Here is a 21,150-nt window from a genome sequence, read left to right on the forward strand (position 1 = left end):
TTATGCTCATAAAAAACAACTTGTCACAGTAGCATACTACCAAATTCTGCTACCCAGATTACAATAGGATGTCAAGCTAAAGTGCTGCAGGAAGCTGTGCAAGAGTGTGCTTTTGCTCCACGACAATGCCCCAGCTCATTCTTCACAGGGCACAGTCTCACATGCTGCTTTTTTGGGCTGTCAGATTTTCTCTCATCCCCCTATTCTCCTGATGTGGCACTCAGTAACTTCTTCCTCTTACCTTGTGCGAAGAAAACATTGCACAACAGGCATTTCTAGAATAACAGCGAGATGGAAAATTTCTGGAAGATGCAAAATTCAACTTCTACAACTAAGGTCCGCTAAGTTATCAGTAATTGAAAACCTTATGCCACGTTGAAGGGTAGTTCGTTGTTGCTGCAGCAGCAGCAGCAGCATTTGGTGTTTAAAGCTATGTTTTTATACTTAACAAATGCTTATTAATGTTATTTTCACACAGTTTAAATATATGTAAAATGTAAAAAATATATATTTTCCACAATTAAGTATTTTTGCACAATTAAGACGGTATTATTTTTCAACATTTTTTCTGAGACCTTTGAACAATTTCAAGTAAAAAAAAAAAAATTATTTGGTGTTCTAAAAAAAGTGCAGAATGAAGGGTTAAATCAAGGTGTCTCCTCATAAATCTTACTCATATTCCCTCCAAATGGAAACACTGCAATGAACTGTATTTACAAGGTGACCCTGCTTATAAGGTGACCCTGCTTATAAGGTGACCCTGCTTATAAGGTGACCCTGCTTATAAGGTGACCCTGCTTATAAGGTGACCCTGCTTATAAGGTGACCCTGCTTATAAGGTGACCCTGCTTATAAGGTGACCCTGCTTATAAGGTGACCCTGCTTATAAGGTGACCCTGCTTATAAGGTGACCCTGCTTATAAGGTGACCCTGCTTATAAGGTGACCCTGCTTATAAGGTGACCCTGCTTATAAGGTGACCCTGCTTATAAGGTGACCCTGCTTATAAGGTGACCCTGCTTATAAGGTGACCCTGCTTATAAGGTGACCCTGCTTATAAGGTGACCCTGCTTATAAGGTGACCCTGCTTATAAGGTGACCCTGCTTATAAGGTGACCCTGCTTATAAGGTGACCCTGCTTATAAGGTGACCCTGCTTATAAGGTGACCCTGCTTATAAGGTGACCCTGCTTATAAGGTGACCCTGCTTATAAGGTGACCCTGCTTATAAGGTGACCCTGCTTATAAGGTGACCCTGCTTATAAGGTGACCCTGCTTATAAGGTGACCCTGCTTATAAGGTGACCCTGCTTATAAGGTGACCCTGCTTATAAGGTGACCCTGCTTATAAGGTGACCCTGCTTATAAGGTGACCCTGCTTATAAGGTGACCCTCCTTTTTAAGAGGCTCCTTGTGAAAAATATGTTCTTTTAACATATTCTAACCAACCAAAATTACAAAATTTTACTGACCTAAGGTATATGCGTAAAAACTTCACAACAAACATATTCTAAACTTTGCCACTTATTGATTGTCTACATTTTGATAATACAAGAAAAAATAAACAAAAAGTACCCGTTTACACTAATTTTTATCTTCACTGCTTTTTTGTTTAGCCTGTCATCTCTGGTATCACTATTTTAAATAATCTTCATAATCCTAACAGAAGAGCGGTGAGTCTTATACCTACATTGTCACACACATTTGGCGTTTCTTCCGAATACATTAGGATTTCTGTGATTGTAGTTACTGTGGCACCTCAGAACACAGTTCTTTTCTGAATAAATAACAGCTTTCACTTCTATACTGATGTGAGAATGTTACAATGTGTCTTGTTTGCCAAACATATTGTCTGCACACTGCTCTCTCATTATCTGCGTAGAGCTAGTAGCTAACACCCCCCCTAGTGTTTCCACCGTACCTCACTATGAACGTCAACAACACTGCTACACAAAACACCAAGTATGCCACTAGCTCCCATCTAGACTTTTGCGAACTACTGCAGGAAAATGTGCAATTGTGGATTGGTTGTTTTGGGGAAGGAGACCAGACAGCGATGTCATCGGTCTCATCGGATTAGGGAAGGACAGGGAAGGAAGTCGGCCGCGCCCTTTGAAAGGAACCATCCCGGCATTTGCCTGGAGCGATTTAGGGAAATCACGGAAAACCTAAATCAGGATGGCCGGACGCGGGATTGAACCGCTGTCCTCCCGAATGCGAGTCCAGTGTGCGATTGTGGAATATTTGTCCCATTTTAAAGTCAGTTCAATTCTGTGTAAAAGCTGGATTCAGGCAAACTGCAGCTTAAATGTGTTGGACGTTCATAAAAAAAAAGCCAAAATACGCAATGTAGATTGTCTTGGTTGCCAGCACATCAAAATTTGCTACCTGCACAAAACCCTCCCTCACCACACTCATCATCATAGTTCTCACTTCCCAGCCAAGCTGGTGTCATTGTTCTCCCTCCAAACATTCTGTAGTGCTACAACTGAGCAACAATGAAACATGGATGGCAGTATCTTCTATGATGCAAGTAATATGCAACAATAGCTATTAGTATGTAAATAAAAGATCACAATCACTATTTAGTTCAATTCTCAAACTTTCACTTGTCCTTACGATTAGTAAAGTTTGTTGGTACCATCTCCACAATGCATTTTTCTACTCTAATTTGTCCTTGCGACAATAACTGCTGTCAGTTTAATGAGATTTTCGTTTGTTAGACATTTAGCTCTGGATTAATTTTCTTTCTCATTTCACATGAATGTCATCATCTTGTTCTAAAGCCGAGAACATATTTTCCTAGTATTCTAAGACATGAACAGTGACTGAGTATCTCATTGGCAACCCATTTGGTAAATCAGTATTTCATTTGGTTGTGAGAAACTAATAACTAGGGTTCAGAATCAAGTAATGGATTTTGAGGGAAACATTTTCATCTTTGAATGTTGCCTTTATGTATAAAGCAGCATAAATGTATGTATACAGTACCCTACAGATCTACGAGAATTTTTATTGCAAACCTGTTCAAATAAAACAAAAGTTCGTAAGTTGATAGAACTGAATGCTATTTGCTCCTGTATTTCACGAAACTGTCAATTTTTTAAGCAAAGCGTTAGATTGTTGTAGTAGCTAGTTCATAGGTTTTTGACTATCCTTTGCACTAGTGCTGCAAATCAAATGTCTGTATTGAACACTTTGGCACATCGGGAAATCTCAAACCTATTCGAATGTAAGTACAATTTGCTAAGTGCTATCCTTTGGAATTCTTCAAAATAAATTTGTACGAAACCTCAATGACCAAAGCTTCATCTGTAAATGTAAGATGACCCTATAATCATCCATTAAAAAATATAAAACCACTGGATTCAGCAGTAGCTATAGTTTAATCTGCAAGTCTAAGGTGACACTGTACTTTTCAAATTATGTATCTGAGAAAAATCTTTGCCTTACAATCAGATAAATATGGTACATATCCAAGTCCCTTACGTACACCTCCAATAGTCACATTACAGAACCATTCCTCACTGGTTTTCCTGTCACATGAATCAGCTCCACATATACCTCTATGATTTATTATAATTAAGATTATCAATTATATTATTTGTAACAACAATACCAGTTAAATTATCTGCTGTGAAACCCTATTTTTTATTTCATAAACTGATAGTTCTGGTTGGGCAACAGCACAAAATTGTACCAGAAAGAAGCACAAACTTGAGATTTTTTTTTTATAGTGCATAAGCTCTGTATATAGCCCTTTACATACTTTTTATAAGCAAATTAAATCTGGAAAATTCTAATCCAGATTTAAGTACTTACCATTCCACCTCTCAGCTTCTGATTGTAGTAGTTTAATCAGACCTACAAAGAAAAATAATTGGTGAAACATTGCAAATAGAATCACAGAACTGTTAATACATTATCAAAAGAATGCTACTTTAGACACGAGGATAACTCCTTTATTCAGCTGCTTTTCCCATTATCTGCTGTCAAAGTATACCAACTGGTTTCATTTTCTCCACTTACTCCTCACAGGCATTATTTTCTTCACATCTGTAACCTATATTAAATCTCTATTTCCTTTTCCTGTTTTTACCAACTTCTTTTTCTTCATGGGCAAATCATCAACTTCAGATGCTCAAGCATATATCTCAAGAGAAGTCTCCACCTGTTCCTGGTAGTGGGTTTTGATACGGGTGGGGGAAGAGAAGAGCATTGTCTGGTGGAGAGTGCAGGAACTAGATAGCATCAGGACAAGACTGCCAGGTGCAGTGCTGTGAGGCTGCAGGGGGGGGGGAGGGGGGGGGGATGGAGGGAATATGGAGCAGAGCAGAGGAGAGGACGAGAAGAGCAGAGCAGAGCAGACGAGGAGGAGGAGGAGGAGAGCAGACGGAGGAGGAGGAGGAGGAGGAGGAGGAGGAGGAGGAGAGCAGACGGAGGAGGAGGAGGAGGAGGAGGAGGAGGAGGAGAGCAGACGGAGGAGGAGGAGGAGGAGGAGGAGGAGGAGGAGGAGAGCAGACGGAGGAGGAGGAGGAGGAGGAGGAGGAGGAGGAGGAGGAGGAGGAGGAGAGCAGACGGAGGAGGAGGAGGAGGACGAGGAGGAGGAGGAGAGCAGACGGAGGAGGAGGAGGAGGAGGAGGAGGAGGAGGAGAGCAGACGGAGGAGGAGGAGGAGGAGGAGGAGGAGGAGGAGGAGGAGAGCAGACGGAGGAGGAGGAGGAGGACGAGGAGGAGGAGGAGAGCAGACGGAGGAGGAGGAGGAGGACGAGGAGGAGGAGGAGAGCAGACGGAGGAGGAGGAGGAGGAAGAGAGCAGACGGAGGAGGAGGAGGAGGAGGAGGAGGAGGAGGAGGAGGAGGAGGAGGAGAGCAGGCGGAGGAGGAGGAGGAGGAGGAGGAGGAGGAGGAGAGCAGGCGAGGAGGAGGAGGAGGAGGAGGAGGAGGCGGAGAGCAGGCGAGGAGGAGGAGGAGGAGGAGGAGAGCAGGCGAGGAGGAGGAGGAGGAGGAGGAGAGCAGGCGAGGAGGAGGAGGAGGAGGAGGAGAGCAGGCGAGGAGGAGGAGGAGGAGGAGGAGGAGGAGGAGAGCAGGCGAGGAGGAGGAGGAGGAGGAGGAGGAGGAGGAGGAGGAGGAGGAGGAGATCAGGCGAGGAGGAGGAGGAGGAGGAGGAGGAGAGCAGGCGAGGAGGAGGAGGAGAGCAGGCGAGGAGGAGGAGGAGAGCAGGCGAGGAGGAGGAGGAGGAGGAGGAGGAGGAGAGCAGGCGAGGAGGAGGAGGAGGAGGAGGAGGAGAGCAGGCGAGGAGGAGGAGGAGGAGGAGGAGAGCAGGCGAGGAGGAGGAGGAGAGCAGGCGAGGAGGAGGAGGAGAGCAGGCGAGGAGGAGGAGGAGGAGGAGGAGGAGAGCAGGCGAGGAGGAGGAGGAGAGCAGGCGAGGAGGAGGAGGAGAGCAGGCGAGGAGGAGGAGGAGGAGGAGGAGGAGGAGAGCAGGCGAGGAGGAGGAGGAGGAGGAGGAGGAGGAGGAGGAGGAGGAGGAGGAGAGCAGGCGAGGAGGAGAGCAGGCGAGGAGGAGGAGGAGGAGGAGGAGGAGGAGGAGGAGGAGGAGAGCAGGCGAGGAGGAGGAGGAGAGCAGGCGAGGAGGAGGAGGAGAGCAGGCGAGGAGGAGGAGGAGAGCAGGCGAGGAGGAGGAGGAGGAGGAGGAGGAGGAGGAGGAGGAGGAGGAGGAGGAGAGCAGGCGAGGAGGAGGAGGAGAGCAGGCGAGGAGGAGGAGGAGAGCAGGCGAGGAGGAGGAGGAGAGCAGGCGAGGAGGAGGAGGAGAGCAGGCGAGGAGGAGGAGGAGAGCAGGCGAGGAGGAGGAGGAGAGCAGGCGAGGAGGAGGAGGAGAGCAGGCGAGGAGGAGGAGGAGGAGGAGGAGGAGGAGGAGAGGAGGAGGAGGAGGAGAGGAGGAGGAGGAGGAGAGGAGGAGGAGGAGGAGAGCAGGAGGAGGAGGAGAGCAGGCGAGGAGGAGAGCAGGCGAGGAGGAGAGCAGGCGAGGAGGAGAGCAGGCGAGGAGGAGAGCAGGCGAGGAGGAGAGCAGGCGAGGAGGAGAGCAGGCGAGGAGGAGAGCAGGCGAGGAGGAGAGCAGGCGAGGAGGAGAGCAGGCGAGGAGGAGAGCAGGCGAGGAGGAGAGCAGGCGAGGAGGAGAGCAGGCGAGGAGGAGAGCAGGCGAGGAGGAGAGCAGGCGAGGAGGAGAGCAGGCGAGGAGGAGAGCAGGCGAGGAGGAGAGCAGGCGAGGAGGAGAGCAGGCGAGGAGGAGAGCTGGCGAGGAGGAGAGCTGGCGAGGAGGAGGAGGAGGAGGAGGAGAGCAGGCGAGGAGGAGGAGGAGGAGGAGGAGGAGGAGGAGGAGGAGGAGGAGGAGGAGGAGAGCAGGCGAGGAGGAGGAGGAGGAGGAGAGCAGGCGAGGAGGAGGAGGAGGAGGAGAGCAGGCGAGGAGGAGGAGGAGGAGGAGAGCAGGCGAGGAGGAGGAGGAGGAGGAGAGCAGGCGAGGAGGAGGAGAGCAGGCGAGGAGGAGGAGAGCAGGCGAGGAGGAGGAGGAGAGCAGGCGAGGAGGAGGAGGAGAGCAGGCGAGGAGGAGGAGGAGAGCAGGCGAGGAGGAGGAGGAGAGCAGGCGAGGAGGAGGAGGAGGAGAGCAGGCGAGGAGGAGGAGGAGGAGAGCAGGCGAGGAGGAGGAGGAGGAGAGCAGGCGAGGAGGAGGAGGAGGAGAGCAGGCGAGGAGGAGGAGGAGGAGAGCAGGCGAGGAGGAGGAGGAGGAGAGCAGGCGAGGAGGAGGAGGAGGAGAGCAGGCGAGGAGGAGGAGGAGGAGAGCAGGCGAGGAGGAGGAGGAGGAGGAGGAGAGCAGGCGAGGAGGAGGAGGAGGAGGAGGAGAGCAGGCGAGGAGGAGGAGGAGGAGGAGGAGAGCAGGCGAGGAGGAGGAGGAGGAGGAGGAGAGCAGGCGAGGAGGAGGAGGAGGAGGAGAGCAGGCGAGGAGGAGGAGGAGGAGGAGAGCAGGCGAGGAGGAGGAGGAGGAGGAGAGCAGGCGAGGAGGAGGAGGAGGAGGAGAGCAGGCGAGGAGGAGGAGGAGGAGGAGAGCAGGCGAGGAGGAGGAGGAGGAGGAGAGCAGGCGAGGAGGAGGAGGAGAGCAGGCGAGGAGGAGGAGGAGAGCAGGCGAGGAGGAGGAGGAGAGCAGGCGAGGAGGAGGAGGAGAGCAGGCGAGGAGGAGGAGGAGAGCAGGCGAGGAGGAGGAGGAGAGCAGGCGAGGAGGAGGAGGAGAGCAGGCGAGGAGGAGGAGGAGAGCAGGCGAGGAGGAGGAGGAGAGCAGGCGAGGAGGAGGAGGAGAGCAGGCGAGGAGGAGGAGGAGGAGGAGAGCAGGCGAGGAGGAGGAGGAGGAGGAGGAGAGCAGGCGAGGAGGAGGAGGAGGAGAGCAGGCGAGGAGGAGGAGGAGAGCAGGCGAGGAGGAGAAGAGCAGGCGAGGAGGAGAAGAGCAGACGAGGAGGAGAAGAGCAGGCGAGGAGGAGAAGAGCAGGCGAGGAGGAGAAGAGCAGACGAGGAGGAGAAGAGCAGACGAGGAGGAGAAGAGCAGAGAAGGAGAAGAGCAGAGAAGGAGAAAAAATGGTGGGTGCATTAACAGAGAGCGGCGCACAATGAGATGACAGGACAGAGGGGCAGAAACTATTGGGTGGAGGGTGTGGGAACAGTACATTAGCTTAGGTTGATGCCAGGATAATTTCAGGAGCAGAGAATGTGTTGCAAGGTTAACTCCCATGTGTAGTTCAGAGAAGCTGATGGTGTTTGTGGTGGTGGTGGTGGTGGTGGTGGTGGTGGTGGTGGTCCAGATGGCCCACAGCTGTGAAGCAGCCATTGAAATCGAGCATGTTATGCCACAGGATGGTCCACTTTTCTCTTGCTTACAGTTTGGCAATGGCCATTCATCCTGGTGGTCAGCCTGTTGGAAGTCATGCCAATATAAAAAGCTGTGTAATGATTGCATTAGAGCTGACATATGACACGGCTGCTTTCACAGGTGGCCTGGCCTCTTGTGGCACAGGATAAGCCTGTGACAGGGGACTGGAATAGGAAGTGCTGGGTTGGTGGGTGGGTGAGTGGACCAGGAAGGTCTTGCACTTGGATCTCCTGCAGGGATGTGATTCTGGTGACAAGGGGTTGGGGCTGGGAGTGGTGTAGGGATGGACTAGGGTGTTGAGGTTAGGCGGGCGATGGAACACCACTAAAAGGAGGGCAGGGACGGGCCTTGGATATGCTGTCCCTCATGGCAGGGCACAATGATAGGTAACAGGTCAACAAAAAAAATTTTTTTGAAATTGTTTTTACTTTGATAGCTGATCTTTATAGATTTTTATGAGCTGAATCCAAACTAGCCTTAGTTTTTTTGTATCATCCATAGTTTTCGAGCAATGTGCTTTTTATTAAAAGTTATACAGTAAATGGGGAAATTAATGAAACACTGTTACAATATAAGCATGGTTTGTATTTACAGTAAGCTACATAAAACAATAATTTATGTTAATAAAGGTTTCACTTGTCAGCTGGAATTGGTTTGTATTTTCTTTCTTTTTCTCTTTGTAGCTTCTTGTGTAGCTTTTTCTACGATTAGTCGCTTGCTGAACTTGGTGAAGTGACCAACAGTAGTCCCCCATCATGTTGGTGTTCCAGCGGCCTTGGTAGCATTTTTCCACCACTAGTTTTGGATGGATCAATAAACAGCCTTCAGTCTTCCTATCTGTATTAATACCAAACTCATTCATCAGACCAGGAATGTCTCAGCAGTACACTAAACCAACTTCTTGTTGAAAAAACTTGGAAAATTGCTGCTCTCTCTTTCAATACGCGTATGTGCTGGTTTCAACTGCCAATAAGTTCTTTTCTTTTAATCTAGCGCCAAGCAATTCAGCTTTTTTTTTCGATAAGCCCAGATCCCTAACCAAATCGTTAAGCTCAGTCTGAGTAAACAATTTGGGCTCTAGAGTTTCTGTGTTACAATGCAATTCATCATCTGATTCATCTAAATCAGATTTTACATCAGAAAATGCTTTTGTTGGAACAAAATTTAAATCATCTGGTGGTTCAGGAACCGGCAAATTTACACCATGCTCTACTGGTTGGATGGCGGTCGGAGGGTTAGCGTAGCTTATCACCTTCTTGTTTTTCGAATTATGACCAGTAATATCAACACTGCAAAAGTAGCAATCATCAGAATTATTTCTTGGCTCCCTCCATATCAAAGAAACAGCAATGGTTTTTTTCTCCCTTTTGTACCAGTTTCTCAGATCTTCAACACACACATAACATACCTCATGCGGCACCCAAGATTTATCTTGATCACCAAGTTTAGGTCCAAAGTATGATAGATAAACTTTTTTGGCGAAGTCTGTAATGTTTCTTTGGTGTTTTCTAATCACAAATTCACCACAAATATAAGAAAAGCTGTCAGCAGAGCTTTTAAAAGCACAATTAGACATTGTACAGCAAGCAAGATGGCGTCGCGTGTAGATGTGGTTGTAAATTGTTCTGTAGAAATCGGAAATACATTTAATCTCTCTTGTTGCGACAAAAGTGTTGACATAGGTATCAGATTGTGTGCAGTAACACATGCATGGGCTCACATTTCGTGTTTGGCGAGCAAAGGCACGATAAATGAAGCCTGTGACTGTGGCATGGAAACGTGACCTTCAAGAAACTGCATCTCTTGGATGCCGATGCATTTCAACAGGAACTCACTGTAGCAAAACGATTTGTTCGCAATTTGGAGATAGTCATAAAATCTCTCACAGTGAAAATATCTAGTGACGGTACCAGGAGTGAAAATAAGAAGTGTTGCATTGTGCTGAAAATACCTTCACACGTGAAACACTACCAGCAAGTGTTTACAACAGCTGTGTCTACCAAAAACAGCTCTGAAGTGATTTCAGATGACAAATGTACCTGTACAATAATTCAAACATTGCAAAAACCAAGTTATTCTTTAGATACTGTGAATATTCCCATTAAAGTGCTGCAAGTACAAAGAAATTACACAAAATTGAATAACAAGGTTAGTACGTTTCGTCGTGGCAACATGAAGTGTCGTGACATAAGTTATAAAGACAGAAAAGTGCTAGTTTTAGCTGATAGCCATGGTTGAAATATTTCGAAGACACTTAGTGAAATGAACATTAACATAACATCTTTCGTAAAACCAGGTGCACCTATGTATGAAGCACTAGCCGACTGCAGTAAACTATCGGAGACACTCTCAAAAAATGTTGTTGTCTTAATAGGACGTTCTAATGATTTGTACCATAATAATGCTAGACAGGCTGTCAGAGAAACAGAAAACCCTTACCAATTTACGAAATGTAAAGATGAGCCTCTCGACATACCAACAAGATATGACTTAATTCCTACATCATGTGTAAACACAGAAATCGAAAACACCAATAAGAAACTACAGAAAATTGCTAAAGCAATTGATAAAGCATTTCCTAAGGCATCTTTTCTCGAATGTTATTCCCGTGAAAGGGATCATTATACTAGGCATGGCATGCACTTAAACAACAAGGGAGAGTTATTTATGTGTCGTCAAATTAGTAACATAACTAAGGGAAACAAGTCACAGACTGCCCTAGAAATGGGAATACAAGGACATCCAGGTGCTGAAAATGTAAAGAAGAAAAATAACTTGTCAGTTGGTGTACAAATCGAAACAAAAGGTCCATCTAAAACACTCTCCTATGCTGAAGTTGTGATCTCACCTAGAAGATTAAAGTCATCTGAAGAAAAAAAAGATGTGACATCTACAGGAAAAACAGAAATTCCACATGCAACAAATGGGAAGAAATCTTCTGCAAGCAATCCAAATAAAAGGTTGTTGGGCAGAAGAAATGCTGAGCCTCCTTCACATTTCAATGATTTTTTTGTGTGTGAGCCTGAAGAAAAAGTAGTAGTGTCAAGTGTCTCCTCCCTGACTCCAGTGGATTCTCAGTCAGGTAACATCATCACTATTAGAATAAAAAAGCAAGAGGAAGGCATCTCTTTCTTCCATCAAAATATAACAGGCCTCTTAAACAAAAGATATCAACTTCTTATTAACATTAATGAAAAGGATTGTATAAATAATGCTCAGATTTTGCACTTAACTGAGCACCATGTTACTGATAAATGTGCCTTGCCATCTACAGTAAGTTATAGTTTAGTAATATATACTGTAGGGAAAGTAAAGACAAAGGTGGAGAAGAAATTTATGTTAAGGATAGTGTAGCATGCAAAGCTATACATATTAGGAAATATTGTGTGGAACGAAAATTTGAGGCACGTGCAACAGAAATAATAATTACATTCTACGTAATAAGATTGTTGGCTGTCTACAGGGCACTTTCAGATGACATAAAAACTTTTCTACATATAATGGAACTCCTGCTGTAAGGGTTACTTGTAAAATCAAAGGATACTGTAGTTTTAGGTGATTTCAATATAAAGTGTATGACATAAAATAAGTGATAAACTTCCCAACAAGAAGTACATCCGAGTCCCAAACTATGATAGATAACATTTTTTTAGATGTAAGTAGACATCAGAATTATACTGTCAGGCAGGTTATAAGTGGGCTATCAGATCATGATGGACAAATTCTCACTCTTTATTATGTTAATCTGTTCAAAAAACAATTTCCTCAATGGAAATTCATAAGAGTAATGAACAAAGAGGCAAAAGAAACTTTCAACCACAGATTGCAGTAAATGGATTGGTGTTTAGTATGTAGCCTCGATAATGTTGATACTAAATTTAACTGTTTTATAAATGAATTCTGTGTTCTTTTTGAAGAAATATTTCCAAAGAAATGGGTTGGAAACAGTGCTTCAAATTCTGTACGTAGGCGTTGGATTACAAAAGGTATAAAATAGTCATGTAAAACCAAAAGGGAACACTATAGCTTATACTGTAAAATTTTGAAGAAACTAATACAGAAATCAAAAGCCCTTTATTATGAGAAGAAAATAGATAATTCTACTAATAAAATAAAAACAATTTGGAGCACTGCAAAAAAAGAAACAGGAAGGGATATAACAAGCAAAGAAGATGTAAACAAAATCAGATATGAAGGTACCCTAATAGATAACCCCAAAAGTGTGGCTGAGATTTTTAATAAACACATCCTGTCAGCAACTCAACAGATTGGTTCCAAGCCCAATGTTGATGAAGTCCTATCTCCTTGTCAAGGTGTACACGCAAACACAATTTCAGAAATGAACCTAAATCCTGTCACTGTAGATGAAATTCAAAAAAATCATCATGTCTCTAAAAAGTAAGAACTCTGCAGAGATTGATAATATTTCTAGTAATTTATTGAAATATTCTTGTGTGTGGATAAGGGACATTCTCTGTCATATTTTCAATGCTTCCCTTCAGAAAGCTGTTGTTCTGAGTACACTTAAGAATGCCATTGTGAAGCCCCTGTGCAAAAAGGGTGATAAAACTGAACTATCAACCTCTCTCCTTGCTGACAGCTTTCTCTAAAATTCTAGAGAAGCTAACACGAGGAAGAATTACTGATCATCTCATGAAGAATGGAACTCTCAGAAAGAGCCAATTTGGCTTTCAAAAGGGCCGTTCAACAGAAGACTCAATCTATGAACTTGCAAATGAAGCCCTAGAAACCCTCAATGAAAAAATGCTAGCACTTTGTGTCTTCTGTGATTTGTCTAAAGAGTTTGACTGTGTTGATCACCAGATTCTCTTGCAAAAAGCAAAATTAGTAGGAATAAGTGGTGTTGCTGGCAATTGGCTACAGTCGTATCTCCAAGACAGAAAACAGAAAGTTGTCTTGAATAGCTCAGGTGGAGTATGTGGTGCTTCCTCACATTCTGAATGGAGTTCCATTACATGTGGAGTGCCTCAGGGCTCAATTCTTGGGCCACTATTATTCCTGATTTTTATAAATGTTCTACCATCATGTACAAGTCTGCCGAGTAAATTTACATTATTTGCTGATGATACTACAATTTTTATGAGCAGTAGAACAAATAATAATCTTGAGGAATCCATTAATCACATACTCTCAATTGTGGTTAATTGGTTCAAGGTGAATGGTCTCTCTTTAAATTCCAGTAAGACCAGCTTTATTCAGTTCTGTACAAAAACAGAAAATGAGAGAGAGATAAGTGTGACAGGTGGTAATCAGCCAATAGGAAGAATGGAAACAACAAAATTTCTTCGAGTGCACATGGACAAGAAAATGAACTGGTCTTCACATAATACAGATCTCTGTAAAAGGCTTAGCTCTGCTATGTATCCTTTACAGGTTGTCACTAGATATGTTGAACCTCACATTGCAAAAGTGGCTTACTATGGCTATTTTCACTTACTCGAATACGGCATTATTTTTTGGGGCAACCAGCCATTAGCAAGGAAAGTGTTCAATGCTCAGAAGCAAGCTTTAAGAGTTATATGTGGATTGCGCCCACGAGACTCGTGTAGAAATAGCTTTCGAAAACTTAAAATATACAAAACTACATGCCAACATATTTTTTCTCTAATGTGTTTTGGCTGTAAAAATATAGAGATATTTCAATCAAACAGTAATTATCATGAGCATAGCACAAAGAGGATGAATGACACACACAGTGAACATAGAAATTTTAGCTTGGCGCAAAAGGGCGTTCTCTACACTGGAACAAAACTCTTCAATGCTCTTCCTCCTGAAATAAAGACCGAGATTCATAACAAGAGTAAGTTTAAGAAAGCACTAAAAATATTTCTGCCCCTTTTTACAGTCTTGATGAACTTTTAAATAAATAAATTGTAAAATTATATAATATAATTTGACATAACGCCACTAAGAATGTTATTTAACTTGAGTTCTGTATCTGTGTGTGCTCTGTATATGTTTTTCCATAGTGCTTTAACGATTCTAAGAAAATATGTATCGTCTTTTTTCTGTATTGCTGCTCAAGGAATTTACTGTATAAATTTTTTTATAATTATGTACTCAAATGTCTGTATATGCTATAAGATTATCACACTGTATCTGTAAAAACTGACTTGTTCCATGTTCTTGTGAACCCAACACAGTTGGACCTATGGAACATGAAATAAAATCAATCAATCAAACAAACAAACAAACAAGTACAGGAAAGAGGAAAGTGAGGTTAGGTTGACAATAAACAAAACACCATCTGTTAACACAAAAATAGAATCGACCTTTTCTGCCAGCAAATGTTTTTCAGCAGCGCTACCAACGTCATCTACATTCATTCCAACTCCTTTTTAAATTATTTAAACTATATAAAAGCTGTTAAATACTTTTAAAAATTGCTTAATTTAACTGTAAAATATGAAGAAATGGTGGGTGATACAGTTTTTAAAGTATCATATTTGGATTTCCCACCCTAAAAAATCCCCCCCCCATGAACCATGGACCTTGCCGTTGGTGGGGAGGCTTGCGTGCCTCAGCGATACAGATAGCCGTACCGTAGGTGCAACCACAACGGAGGGGTATCTGTTGAGAGGCCAGACAAACGTGTGGTTCCTGAAGAGGGGCAACAGCCTTTTCAGTAGTTGCAAGGGCAACAGTCTGGATGATTGACTGATCTGGCCTTGTAACAATAACCAAAACGGCATTGCCGTGCCGGTACTGCGAACGGCTGAAAGCAAGGGGAAACTACAGCCGTAAGTTTTCCCGAGGGCATGCAGCTTTACTGTATGATTACATGATGATGGCGTCCTCTTGGGTAAAATATTCCGAAGGTAAAATAGTCCCCCATTCGGATCTCCGGGCGGGGACTACTCAAGAGGATGTCGTTATCAGGAGAAAGAAAACTGGCGTTCTACGGATCGGGGCGTGGAATGTCAGATCCCTTAATCGGGCAGGTAGGTTAGAAAATTTAAAAAGGGAAATGGATAGGTTGAAGTTAGATATAGTGGGAATTAGTGAAGTTCGGTGGCAGGAGGAACAAGACTTCTGGTCAGGTGACTACAGGGTTATAAACACAAAATCAAATAGGGGTAATGCAGGAGTAGGTTTAATAATGAATAGGAAAATAGGAATGCGGGTAACCTACTACAAACAGCATAGTGAACGCATTATTGTGGCCAAAATAGATTCGAAGCCAACACCTACTACAGTAGTACAAGTTTATATGCCAACTAGCTCTGCAGATGACGAAGAAATTGAAGAAATGTATGATGAAATAAAAGAAATTATTCAAATTGTGAAGGGAGACGAAAATTTAATAGTCATGGGTGACTGGAATTCGAGTGTAGGAAAAGGGAGAGAAGGAAACATAGTAGGTGAATATGGATTGGGGGACAGAAATGAAAGAGGAAGCCGCCTGGTAGAATTTTGCACAGAACACAACATAATCATAACTAACACTTGGTTTAAGAATCATGAAAGAAGGTTGTATACATGGAAGAACCCTGGAGATACTAAAAGGTATCAGATAGATTATATAATGGTAAGACAGAGATTTAGGAACCAGATTTTAAACTGTAAGACATTTCCAGGGGCAGATGTGGACTCTGACCACAATCTATTGGTTATGACCTGTAGATTAAAACTGAAGAAACTGCAAAAAGGTGGGAATTTAAGGAGATGGGACCTGGATAAACTAAAAGAACCAGAGGTTGTACAGAGATTCAGGGAGAGCATAAGGGAGCAATTGACAGGAATGGGGGAAATAAATACAGTAGAAGAAGAATGGGTAGCTTTGAGGGATGAAGTAGTGAAGGCAGCAGAGGATCAAGCAGGTAAAAAGACGAGGGCTAGTAGAAATCCTTGGGTAACAGAAGAAATATTGAATTTAATTGATGAAAGGAGAAAATATAAAAATGCAGTAAGTGAAACACGCAAAAAGGAATACAAACGTCTCAAAAATGAGATCGACAGGAAGTGCAAAATGGCTAAGCAGGGATGGCTAGAGGACAAATGTAAGGATGTAGAGGCTTATCTCACTAGGGGTAAGATAGATACCGCCTACAGGAAAATTAAAGAGACCTTTGGAGATAAGAGAACGACTTGTATGAATATCAAGAGCTCAGATGGAAACCCAGTTCTAAGCAAAGAAGGGAAAGCAGAAAGGTGGAAGGAGTATATAGAGGGTCTGTACAAGGGCGATGTACTTGAGGACAATATTATGGAAATGGAAGAGGATGTAGATGAAGATGAAGTGGGAGATATGATACTGCGTGAAGAGTTTGACAGAGCACTGAAAGACCTGAGTCGAAACAAAGCCCCCGGAGTAGACAATATTCCATTGGAACTACTGACGGCCGTGGGAGAGCCAGTCCTGACAAAACTCTACCATCTGGTGAGGAAGATGTATGAGACAGGCGAAATACCCTCAGACTTCAAGAAGAATATAATAATTCCAATCCCAAAGAAATCAGGTGTTGACAGATGTGAAAATTACCGAACTATCAGCTTAATAAGTCACAGCTGCAAAATACTAACACGAATTCTTTACAGACGAATGGAAAAACTAGTAGAAGCTAACCTCGGGGAAGATCAGTTTGGATTCCGTAGAAACACTGGAACACGTGAGGCAATACTGACCTTACGACTTATCTTAGAAGAAAGATTAAGGAAAGGCAAACCTACGTTTCTAGCATTTGTAGACTTAGAGAAAGCTTTTGACAATGTTGACTGGAATACTCTCTTTCAAATTCTAAAGGTGGCAGGGGTAAAATACAGGGAGCTAAAGGCTATTTACAATTTGTACAGAAACCAGATGGCAGTTATAAGAGTCGAGGGACATGGAAGGGAAGCAGTGGTTGGGAAGGGAGTAAGGCAGGGTTGTAGCCTCTCCCCGATGTTGTTCAATCTGTATATTGAGCAAGCAGTAAAGGAAACTAAAGAAAAATTCGGAGTAGGTATTAAAATTCATGGAGAAGAAATAAAAACTTTGAGGTTCGCCGATGACATTGTAATTCTGTCAGAGACAGCAAAGGACTTGGAAGAGCAGTTGAATGGAATGGACAGTGTCTTGAAAGGAGGATATAAGATGAACATCAACAAAAGCAAAACAAGGATAATGGAATGTAGTCTAATTAAGTCAGGTGATGCTGAGGGAATTAGATTAGGAAATGAGGCACTTAAAGTAGTAAAGGAGTTTTGCTATTTGGGGAGCAAAATAACTGATGATGGTCGAAGTAGAGAGGATATAAAATGTAGGCTGGCAATGGCAAGGAAAGCGTTTCTGAAGAAGAGAAATTTGTTAACATCCAGTATTGATTTAAGTGTCAGGAAGTCATTTCTGAAAGTATTTGTATGGAGTGTAGCCATGTATGGAAGTGAAACATGGACGATAAATAGTTTGGACAAGAAGAGAATAGAAGCTTTCGAAATGTGGTGCTACAGAAGAATGCTGAAGATTAGATGGGTAGATCACATAACTAATGAGGAAGTATTGAATAGGATTGGGGAGAAGAGAAGTTTGTGGCGCAACTTGACCAGAAGAAGGGATCGGTTGGTAGGACATGTTCTGAGGCATCAAGGGATCACCAATTTAGTATTGGAGGGCAGCGTGGAGGGTAAAAATCGTAGAGGGAGACCAAGAGATGAATACACTAAGCAGATTCAGAAGGATGTAGGTTGCAGTAGGTACTGGGAGATGAAAAAGCTTGCACAGGATAGAGTAGCATGGAGAGCTGCATCAAACCAGTCTCAGGACTGAAGACCACAACAACAACAACCCTAAAAAATGTAAGAGTAAGGTATTTTCAGCAAAAAAGTTTTTGCATCGTTGGCCTGTGTAATCAAAGCAATGACAAAGGCCTGGCCCAATCCATGGTGGTATGGGTGATGCAGTGGGCAGTCTTTTGTCACTGTTTCTTGGGCGTAGTGGGAGAGTTGGGGGTGTGTGTGAAGACATGGGAAGGGGAATTTGTTTGCAGACTAGGTTTAGGGTTAGTGCCTGTCTGTGAAGGCTTTGTGAAACCTTCAGCATTCTGTACAAGTATGTTCTTGTCACTGCAGATATGCTATCCCCGTTTGGTCAGTGTGGATGGGAGGGATTCCTTGGTATGGAAGAAATGGCACTTGTCAAAATGCAGTTATGTTGGTGGGTTTAATGTAGACAGAGGTGTGGATGGAGCCAGCAGAAAGGAGGTGGTCAATGCCCAAGAAGGCGGCACAGTGGGTTGAGGACCAGGTGAGAGGATGGGAGAGGTGGTGTTGAGGTTGTGCAGGAATGAGGACAGAGTGTCATGACCCTCAACCCAGATCACGGAGATATCATCAACACCTAACCAGACTGGGGGTGTGGGAGGCTAGGAAGGTTTCCACTAAATGGTCCATGAACAGGTTGGATTAGGTGGGTGCCATAGATTTGTTTGTATACCTTTCTTTCAAAGCTGAAGTAGTTGTGTGTTAGGATAAAATTATCAATGTGTATGGGGAATGACGTACTGGGTTTGGAGTCTGAAGGACGTTGGAAGGGATAGTGTCCAATTGTAGCATGGGCATGAGCTATTTTGATGTATAGGGACGTGGTGTCAACAGCAACAAGCAGGGATCTGGGAGGTAAAGGTAGGAGGATGATGGACAGTCGGTGAAGGGAATGGTTGTTATCTTTGACATGGAAGCTAGATTTTAGGCAACTGGTGGAAGGTGTTGGTCAGTCACAGCAGAAATTCTTTCGGCATGGGTACAATAACCAGCTACAATGGGACATCCGGGATTGTTGAGTATGTGGATTATAGGAGGCATGTAGAAGGGAAAGTATGCAGGGTGACTTAGGAGTGAGGAGGTAAATTGATACAGGGGAAAGGTTCTGGGAAGAGCCTAAGGCTTTAAATAGGGATTGGTGGTTATGTTGGACTTCTGCGATGGAACCACTCTGGCAGAGTTTGTAGGTGGAAGAGTCAGACAAATGGCAGTGGCCTTCCACCAGGAAATCACTGATTCACTTCTGCCTCACTCCAGATTGCTGCTTTAGAGTTCAATACAACAGACGTATTCTGGCTGTAGTGGTCAGGGATGGCAGCCGTGTGTGTGTGTGTGTGTGTGTGTGTGTGTGTGTGTGTGTGTGTACAGGGTGTTCCAAAAAGAATGACCCAATTTTAACTTGTAATAATATTGAGACAAATGTCACTAGGTAACTGAAAAAGTGCTAGATGTAATCGGCATGGTCTAGAGTTCCTGGCCAGCCACTCGTTCCTGAACAAACAGTGGAACAAATCCGACGAGCATTTGAGCGGAGCCCCCCCCCCAAGTCTACGCATCGTGACTGACAATTTCACCTAAAAGCAAGCTGGGGCACCACCGCACTAGCACAACAACAAGCACAGTTTTCTCAATGTCAATGTGCCTCAACGTTGCATAGGGTGTACAGAACCGTGAGACCAGGTTTTACACTCTTGACCTCTTAGGTCCCCTGACTTAACACCATATGATTTCTTCACTACACAAAGGAAAAAACTAATCAGGTAGCAGAGTACTTGTGGAGTGCACATTGGGGTGTTTTAGCCTAGGGGATAGTTTGCTGTCCTCTTGACCGATGCACATGAGTCGAAATTCTGAGAGTGAAATCAGATCATGTACAATGTAAACACACTTCAAATGTCAAAATTTTTATAATAAATTGCCAAAGAATCTATATCAAAGCTCCTGAATTTACCACACTCCAGGAAAGCTGCTGCACTCAAATTATATTTTGAACTGAGGGCTGGATGAAACCTGAAATAGAAAGCTCCAAAATATTTTACAAGGCATGAAGGTATGTTGAAAAGAAAGGTTGGATGCCATAGGATAGGGAGTGTTCATGGCAATCATCCAAAATATTGGCTCTATCGAGGTCAAAACTGAATCTGACTGAAGTTATCTGGACACAAGTAACGGGCCTAGGTGAACTCAAGTTAATCATCAGATGTTTTTACCAGCCGATGCTTACAAATCAACCTGACCTTATTGACAATGTCATTACAGAGAGAGGGGTTAGTGACAATGATATCATAGCGATGATGGCTACTGAAGTTAATAAATCCATCAAGTAGACTATGAGAGTTTTTATGCTGGGAACAGTAGACAAGCACTTGTTAGCATCCTACATAAGACAACATATGGAGATTATTTAGTTCCACTATGATGGGCATACAAGAATTACGAGCAAAGTTTAAACTATTGGTAAATCACATTCTGTAGAAGCATGTGCTAAATAAGTGGATTACGGATGGAAAAGACCCACTAAGTGATTTAATAACAAAATTCAGAAAATGCTGAAGAAACAAATTTTAAGCACGGACTGTTGCAAAAAAGAATGTGGAAATTTTGACAAGCAAATGTTGGCAGAAATTTATGTGCTTATAAAAAGATCATTGTGCAAAGCATATGACACCTTCCACTGTCATACCTTAGTGAAAAATCTTGCCAAGAGCCTGAGAAAAATCTGGATCTATGTAAAATCTCTAAATGGGTCAAAGGCTTCTATCCAGTCACAGATCAGTCTGGTATGTCAATAGAAGACAGCAAAAGGAAAGCTCACATTTTAAATTTTGCATTTAAAAAACTCAGAGCACCATACAGACATACCGTTGTTTGACTGTCACGCAGGCTCCAATATGGAGGAGGACTTAGGAATATGTATCCTTGGCATTGAGAACCCATTCAGAGTTGAAGACAAGTAAGTCACCAAGTGCAGATGGAGCCCCAACTCAGTTTTAAAAGGTACCCATCAGCACTGGCCCCTTACTTAGCTTGCATTCATTGTAAATCTCTAGCCCATCACAAAGTCCCAAGGTACAGGAAGGAAAGCACAGGTGATACCTGTATACAAGACAGGCAAAAGGATGGACCACAAAATTACAGACTAATATCCTTAACGTCAGTTTGCTGCAGAATTCTTGAAGATATTCTAAGTTCAAATATAAAGAAAAATCCTTGGGACAGAAAGGTTCTGTCCACAAATCAGCGAGGATTTACAAGGCATTGCTCATGCACAACTCAGCTTGCCTTTTACTCACACAACACCCTGTGAACCATGGATGAAGTGAAACAGGCAGATTACATATTGTTAGATTTCCAGTAAGAATTTCACCACATTGCATTACACACTGTTGAAGATCTGAGCATATGGAGCACGTTCAGTGATATGTGAGCGGTTTGAAGACTCCTTAAGTAATAGAATCCAATACGTCATCTTGAATGGCGAGCGT

At 43.7% G+C, this 21,150-nt stretch overlaps 1 protein-coding gene across 2 annotated transcripts in view; it reads right to left on the reverse strand.

Moving 5' to 3' along the window:
* LOC126477114 (uncharacterized) overlaps positions 1-21,150 on the reverse strand; it is a 99,069-nt gene that overhangs the window by 23,274 nt on the left and 54,645 nt on the right. For both annotated transcript variants that reach the window (XM_050103593.1, XM_050103592.1), the window contains one exon: positions 3,820-3,861. In XM_050103593.1, the coding sequence (XP_049959550.1) occupies positions 3,820-3,861 (42 nt within the window). The remainder of the gene's footprint in view (positions 1-3,819; positions 3,862-21,150) is intronic.

This window comes from Schistocerca serialis, chromosome 1, assembly GCF_023864345.2.
Source record: "Schistocerca serialis cubense isolate TAMUIC-IGC-003099 chromosome 1, iqSchSeri2.2, whole genome shotgun sequence".
In the NCBI taxonomy this organism is placed as follows: Eukaryota; Metazoa; Arthropoda; class Insecta; order Orthoptera; family Acrididae; genus Schistocerca; species Schistocerca serialis.